The 7,732-nt window shown below is 46.7% G+C and overlaps 1 protein-coding gene across 1 annotated transcript; it reads right to left on the minus strand.

The window, feature by feature from the left end:
* Window positions 1-1,330: 1,330 nt before the first annotated feature.
* HOXC8 (homeobox C8) lies at window positions 1,331-6,646 on the minus strand. Its single transcript, XM_068997637.1, has 2 exons — window positions 6,211-6,646; window positions 1,331-2,932 (listed from the first exon to the last, which is right to left on the minus strand). The coding sequence occupies exons 1-2, from the start codon at window positions 6,644-6,646 to the stop codon at window positions 2,637-2,639; spliced, it is 732 nt and encodes a 243-aa protein (XP_068853738.1). The 3' UTR covers window positions 1,331-2,636.
* Window positions 6,647-7,732: the final 1,086 nt, after the last annotated feature.

The following is a 7,732-nucleotide window of genomic DNA, read 5'->3' on the forward strand; positions in this document are numbered from 1 at the left end:
GGAGGAGGGAATGGAAGGGAATAAAATATAAACCCGCAGCGGAGGGCGAAAAGCGGGATGGATGTGATAATAATCATTAGTATCATTAATAATCGTATTAATGATTGTATTAATAAGGCGCTGCCCGCCGTGTCCGCAGGGGAAGAAGGGAGGATAAAAGAAGGGATTTTTGTCCTCGCGGGTGGGGAAAGGGAGGAATCAAGGAATGAAGGGATAACGAAAGAAAGAAAGGGAGAAATCCGCCAGGACCCCGCCGCCTTCCCACGGTTTTTTGGGGTTTTCCCCCCGGGAATGGGGTCGGGTTCCCCGCACCTCCGATCTCCGCATCCCTCACCCGAAAACGCCGCGATCCCACCCAAAAAGCAGCGAGGAAAAGGCGGCTCCTGCCCCATCGCAGGTTTTTTCCTGCCCCATCCCAGGTTTTTTTCTCCTGCCCCATCCCAGTTTTTTTTTCCTGCCCCATCCCAGGTTTTTTTCTCCTGCCCCATCCCAGGTTTTTTCCTGCCCCATCCCAGGTTTTTTTTTCCTGCCCCATCCCAGGTTTTTTTCCTGCCCCATCCCAGGTTTTTTTTTCCTGCCTCATCCCAGGTTTTTTTTTCCTGCCCCTCGCGCACTCCGCGGATTTTTTTCCAAGGGGATTTTCCAAGCGGGAAAAGCCCAAATCCCCCTCGTGCCCCTTTTCCCAGCCCTCCAAGAGGCGACAAAAAGGCGACAAAACGCCGGAATCTTTCGATATTTGGATTTTATTGGGATTTTTCTCGGCGGCCCCGCAGCTCCAGGCGGACAATTAACAGCGACGATTAATGAGGTTTCTTTTGCTGCCCCGCTCGCAGGGGGAGTCCTCCAAAAAGGAGCCAAAATATTGGGATTTCCCCCCAAAAAAGGTGCTCGAGGTCGGTGCTTTTTGCAGCCAGAGGTGATTTGAAGGGTGAGGTCGCACAGTGGGGCGGTGGAAACAGAGACCCCGCACAACGCACTCGTTTTAAAACCTTTTTTATTCTTTTCTTAGAATAATTATTATTATTTACGTCATGTCTCACGTATACAATACAAATCCACGCTGGCCAGAAGTGTCGTAATTTTTTTTTTTTTTTTTGCATTTTTCCCTTTTTTTTTCCTTTTTTTTATTGATTTTTTTTAATGTTTTCCCGGCGGGAGTTTTGCTACATTCAGAGGTGGAACACGCAGAACTATGGGATCGCTTTTTTTTTTTTTTATTATTATTTTTAATTTTATTTTAATTTTTATTTCTTTTTTTTCTTACATAAAACAAATGACGATTTTTTTCATCTTTTTTTTTATTCTTTTATTTTTTTTTTATTTTCCGAGCATGAACAGATAAAAGTCAAGACAAATAGATAATAACTCTACATTCAGTGCAATTTAGTTCTACACTACTTTATAAGCACAATAAAATAATACAATACTGTGCGTTCTCAACTAGGCAGTTTCAGTTGTTGGGATTTTTTTTTTTAATTTTATTATTTTTTTTTTAATTATCATCATCATCATCATTATTTCCAAGAAAATAAGCAGCAACAAACGACAATAAAACCGCATTACAAATACTTCCAAAGCATGACTCCTTCTATAGGTAGTGATAAGTACAATACAAGGTTGGTTGGTGTTTTTATTTCTTTCTTCTTTTTTTTATTTATTTATTATTATTTTTATTATTTATTTATTTATTTATTAGTATTATTAATTAATTTTTTTTTTTTTTGGCTACTTAGTAGCTTGCATCAGGGCGAAAACGCAGCTCGCTCTCCTCTCTCTCTCTCTCTCTCTTCCTCTCGCGTTTAAATAAATTCGGAGCGAAGTTGAAGATCTGGAAGCCCCTGGTTGCTAATTAGGGTCGATAATTAAATTATTGCAGGTTTTCCCTTTAGGTAGTACAGGAAGAATTTCGAGTGCTCACAAACAGCGCCTGGAAAAACACGGGGGGGGGGAAAAGGGGTGGGAAGCGCGGCTTGGCCTATCCTGGGATTCCCAAAAATTCCTGGAAAACGATGGGATTTGGGGGGGGCGGGGGTTCGGGGGCGCTGCCAGGTGAGGCTCGCCCCGCAAAACTCACGGGGGAAAAAGGGACAATTCCAGGGAAAAGCTGGGAAAAGCTCCCTCGCTTCCCCCTCCGGGGTCGTTCGGGAGAATTGGGAGGGGGGGGGAAACCTCGAGGTTAAAAAAGAAACCCCCAACCCCCCCCCCCCCAAAAACCACAATAAAAACCGGGACAAAGTCAAAGCTGTTTAAATAAATCCGAATTTGGGACGAGCGGCGGCATTTCCCTCCCAGCCCGGCTTAAGGCTTGCAGTACCTCGCTTTAGCGAGCTCATTTCGCTTCTCATTCCTTTTTAATTTCATTTTTCATTCATTTGCCCCCCACCGCCCCCGCTCCTTTTCTGCGCTCATTTCTGGGACTTTAAAAAAAAAATAAAAAGGGGGAAAAAAAAAAGGATAAAAAAAGCAGGAATAAGGGAAGTTTCCGCGCCAATAAAAAAAGGCTACAACTGCTTGACAGGTAGTTACTGCTGGGTGAGCCTCTCCATTCTATACTCTATAAAAGCAAATGACCGTCGTAAACATCTCGATTTATCATCTGCCATAAAACCGCGACTTCAAGGGGAGCTGAGCCCAGCTCAGTCCTTGCTTTCTTCTTTCTCCTCCTCTTCTTTTTCCTCTTCCTCGTTCCCTTCTTCCTCGGCTTTCTCCTCGTCCCGCACCCCCCCGGGCAGCTTGTCTTTGTTGTTTTCCTTTTTCCACTTCATGCGGCGGTTCTGGAACCAGATCTTCACTTGTCTCTCGCTCAGTCCCAGGGCGTGCGAGACCTCGATGCGCCGCTTGCGAGTCAAGTAGGGGTTGAAGAGGAATTCCTTTTCTAATTCCAGGGTCTGGTACCGGCTGTAAGTTTGGCGGCCGCTGCGTCTGCCGGGAGCTGTGGGGGCACAAAAAAAGCCGCAAAACTTCTCAGTTCCTCTGTTCTCCCCCCCCCCTCCCCACCCCCTTCCTCTGCCCGGCCCCAGCACCTCGGCGAGCTGCTGGTGAACAACAACAAAAAAAAAAACCCACCCCGATAATCCGCTGCTTTCGCCCTTTTTTCGCCTCTTTTTTGCCCCTTTTGGCCCCTTTTTTCGTGCTTTTCTCGCTGCTTTCTTGCCCTTTTTCCATCCCCCTTTTTTAGCCCTTTCTCCTCTCTCTATTTTCCCTTTTCGCCCCTTTCTCTCCTCTTTTTCACTCCCTTTTCACCCCTTCCTCACCCATTTTCACCCCTTTTCCCCCTTTCTTTGCCCCTTTTCACCCCTTTCTCCCCTCTTTTTCTGCCCCTTTTCACCCCTTTCTCCCCTCTTTTTCTGCCCCTTTTCGCCCCCTTTTTACCCCTCTTTTACCCTTTCTCACCCAGATTTTCCCCTTTTTTGCCCTTTTTGCCCCCTTTCCGCCCTTTCTCGCCCTCCAGGTGCTGCAGGGCAGCGCTGGGGTTTCCGGGATAGCGCTGGGGCCGATTCCCGGGAGCGCTGGGGGAGGTGGGTGTCAAGCTCATGCACAAAAGACCCTTCCAGCTGCCCCACAGGGGGGTTCTGGAGGGGAAATCCCCGGGGCAGCTCCGTTCTCTTCCCAAAAATTCTCGTTTTTCCTAGGAAAGGTGCATTGTTCAGCATCGACCCCTCTGCAGCCTCTCTGGTCCCTCTTTTCCTTTTTCTTTTCCTTTTTCTTTTCCTTTTTCTCTTTTTCTTTCTTTCTTTCTTTCTTTCTTTCTTTCTTTCTTTCTTTCTTTCTTTCTTTCTTTCTTTCTTTCTTTCTTTCTTTCTTTCTTTCTTTCTTTCTTTCTTTCTTTCTTTCTTTCTTTCTTTCTTTCTTTCTTTCTTTCTTTCTTTCTTTCTCTCTCTCTCTCTCTCTCTCTCTTCTCTCTTTCTCTCTTTCTCTCTTTCTCTCTTTCTCTCTTTCTCTCTTTCTCTCTTTCTTTTTCTTTCTTTCCTTTCTTTTCTTTTCTTTCTTTCTCTCTTTCTTTCTTTCTTTCTTTCCTTTCTTTCTTTCCCTCCTTCCCTCCCTCTCTCCCTTCCTCTTTTTCTCCTTTTTTCCCCCTCTTTTTCTCTCCTTCTTTCTCATTCTCTCCTTCTCTTTCCCCCTCTTTCTTTCCCTTTTCTCCTCTTTCTTCCTCTTTCCCCCCCTTTATTCCCTCCTTTTCTTTCCCTTTTCCCCATTTCTTTCCCTTTTTCCCTTTTCTTCCCCCTTTCCCCTCATCCACTCCTTTATCCCTCTCCCTCCCCACCCCCTTTTTCCCTCCCCCGCCCCAAAACTCCCCAAATCCCTTTTGCTTTTCCAGGCATTCCCCCCCAAAACACAGGGAAGGGGGGCGGGGTTGGGGAGGGGGGAGCTCCTTTTTGCCCAAATTCCCTGAAAATCGGGATTTTTCTCTGCAAAACAAACCCCGAGCCGGGGATTTCCCTGCGCAAAGCCCGGGATTTGTCTGGAAAAACAACTCGAGAGGGGCGTTCGCAGCCACGGCGAAGAGCGAGAGGGGGGGAAGGAAAGGAGAGAAAATCGAAAGAAATGAGGGCAAAAAAAACCAGGAAAAGAGCTGCGCTTGCAGCCCCCGCACTTCCTCGGGCGCTAATGAGAAAACCAATTTATTTTGGGGGGAAAAAAGCCAGCTCGGGATCGAGCTGATCCCGTCCCGGAGCCTCCCTCTAGGTCAAAGCTTAGATAAAAAACGAGTTTTCCTCTCCCGCAGCCCCTGGGCCACATCCTCTCGCCAGCAGCCGCAGCTCCTCCGCTTTCCCCCTTTTTTTTTTTGGGGGGGTGGGGAGGGTTATTTTTAATGTTGGAAATTTTCCCGCGGGGTTGAGTTTTTTGCTGGGGGTGAAGGCAGAGGTGGGGGAGGAATAAAAACCTTTTGGGGGGGCTCTGCCCCGCTCCTGCAAATCCCCATCGCCCTTCACATGGTTTGAATTACCCGGAGTCCTGCACAACCTTGGGGCTGAGCTGCAACTTTCAATTATTTCCCTTTTTTTTTTTTCCCCCTGCCGTTTTTCCAGGCTGAAGTTCCCAATTATTTTGAATTTCCCACTCCTTTTCTTTGTTTTTGTTGTTGTTGTTGTTGCTTTTGGGGTTTGGTTGTTGTTTTTTTTTTTTTAATCCCAGCCCCACAGCCCCGAGCTAAGTTTTTTTTTTTTTTTCCCCTCCCTTGCTGCAACTCTTCCTCTCGAGGCGTTAGGAAACAAGATGTAATAATAATAATAACAATAATAATAATAAATTAAATATATATTTCTATATCAGGAAATCCTCAGGACGAGTTCCCACCTTTCAGGCTGCGTCTCCCAGCGGTTAAAAAAGGACATTTGTGACATTTTAAAGAGCTCTGTTCTTATCAACATGCAAACAACCTCGTGGGAGCCGTATCTTATTGCCAATCCTCGAGGCAAGCCATAAAAAAAAACCTAAAAAACCCCCCCAAGTTTTACTTTTATTGCGATTTAAAGGGTTTTTTTATTATTATTATTTTTGTAGGGAATCCCCTCGGTTTGGTTTTGGTAAAAAAAGAGGAAAGGTCAGCAGCAAACGGCTGGGTCCCAGCTGATATTATTACTCTTTTTTTTTGAGATCTAGATACAAATATAAATAAAAATATAAATATAAATATGGATACATGTATGCATAAGTGGGGATGGGCGTGTTGGCGAGAGGTCGGAATTTTGGGGAGAGGTCTGGATTTGGGGAGAAGAGGCCGGAATTTTGGGATGAAAGGTCTGAATTTGGGGATGAAAGGTGGGAATTTTGGGAGAAGAGGTCAGAATTTTAGGAGAAGAGGCCGAAATTTGGGGATAAAAGGTCTGAATTTTGAGATAAAAGGTTTGAATTCTAGAATTAAAGGCCGGAATTTCGAGATAAAAGGTCGGAATTTGGGGCTAAACCCTCTGAATTTTGAGACAAGACGCCGGAATTTGGACACCAAAGGTCTGAATCTCGGTACGAGGGGTCAGAATCTCGGGACGAAGGGCGGGAATTCAGCCGTAAAAGGCCGGGATTTTGGGCTAAAAGGTGGGAATCCTGCTAAGAACGCGGCATTCCAAGAGCCCCGCGCGCACACACACACACACACCCCCCCCCCCCAACCCACCCAAAAACACACACAGCAAACCCAGCGCGAACCGAGCCGAACACATCAAAGCAGGAGGGAGAAGGGGGGGAAAAAAAAAAGCTCAAGATCCTAACCGTGAGGTCTCATCCATGGGAACATGAGACTGGGAGACGAGTTTTGATTTAAATGCCCTTGTCCCTCGCTAGAGTTACTGTTGGCCGACGATTTACAGTCAGGATATTGTACCACAGCCGCGTCTTGCTGCGCCCCATAGAGCGACTGCCGGGGCAGAGCTTCATATCCATAGAATTTGGAGGCGTCTCCGTGGCACGCCAGGGCGCACGGGTTCTGCTGGTAGCCCGAGTTGGAGATGCCGGAGGTGCCGTGGTGGAAAAACTCCTGGACGTGGTGGGAAGGGTGCTGGAAGGTGGGAGCGGCGCTGCCCGGGCCGTACACCAGGGCATGGCTCCTGCCCACGCTCTGGGGGAAGCGGCAGTCGTAGTAAGTTGGCTCCAGGGATTCGCCGCCTTTGTACTTGGAAAACAGAGGGTTGACAAAGTAGGAACTCATGACCCTCGCATGCAAAAAAAAAAAAAAAAAAAAAGGGGGAAAAAAAAAGAAGAAAGGACAAAAAAAAAAAAAAACCAAACCACAACAACAACAATAACAAAAAAAAAAAAAACGGCAGAAAAACGGCTGAAAAGCAGCAAAAAAAAAAAAAACGCTTTAATTCTGAAAAATAAAACCAAAAAACGCCAAGCGAGGCTCGTCCCCGGACTGGGGAAGTCCTGCGCTTTTTTTTTTTTTTTTTTTTTTTTTTTTTTAAGAGTGGCTCTTTTCCTCTCTCTTTCCTTTTCTCTCTCCTTTTCTCTTTCCTTCCTTTCCTTTTTTTTTTTTTTCAGGATTTTTTTTTGTTGTTTTTGGAGGGTTGTTGGTTTTGGTTTGTTTTTTTTTTTGGTTCTGTTTTTTAAACGCGCTCTCAAAGGCGTTTCATGGTGGCTCCGTGTGTCTGCACGCGCGGTGCTCGGTGCTCTTGACTCCTCTTGTAATCTGTCGGTAGGTAGAGCTCTCTCTCTCTCTCTCTCTCTCAATTTCTCTTGGAACTCTGCTCCTTCCCTTTAACACCACAGGCAAATTCCTCAAAATCCCGGTGGTGTGGCTTTTTTTTTTTTTTTTTCCTCTCCCTTCTTTTTTTTTTTTCCCTTCCTTTTTTTTTTTTCTTTTTTTTTTCCTTTCCTCCTTTTTCTTCCTCCTTTTTTTTTTTCCCTCTTCTCCTTCCCCCCCCTTCCTTTTCCCCACTCCTTTCCCCTCCTTTTTCCTCCTTTTCCCCCTCTTTTTTGCTCCCAATTTCTCTCCCCTCTCCCCCTCGCCGCTCTCCTCCCTCCGCCGCCTCTCGCAGCGCCCAAATGACCCCGATTTCGGCCGTTTTTTTTCGGGGGGGGGGGGGGGCGGCGAATTTACGACCAAAAAAACCCCGATTCGCGACTCCCCCGCGCCCCCAGCCCCCTCCGCTCGGGGGGGGGACCCTCCCCTAATAAAGACGAGGGGGAAGGGGCGCATTAATATCCCAAATCCCTCCCCCCCCCCCTTTTTTTCCCGGCAGCAGCCTCGTCCCCCTGGCAGCGAATGCCAGCGCGGGGAGGTCACCCTAGGTAA

The sequence above is a fragment of the Aphelocoma coerulescens genome, chromosome 29 (assembly GCF_041296385.1).
Source record: "Aphelocoma coerulescens isolate FSJ_1873_10779 chromosome 29, UR_Acoe_1.0, whole genome shotgun sequence".
Lineage (NCBI taxonomy): Eukaryota > Metazoa > Chordata > Aves > Passeriformes > Corvidae > Aphelocoma > Aphelocoma coerulescens.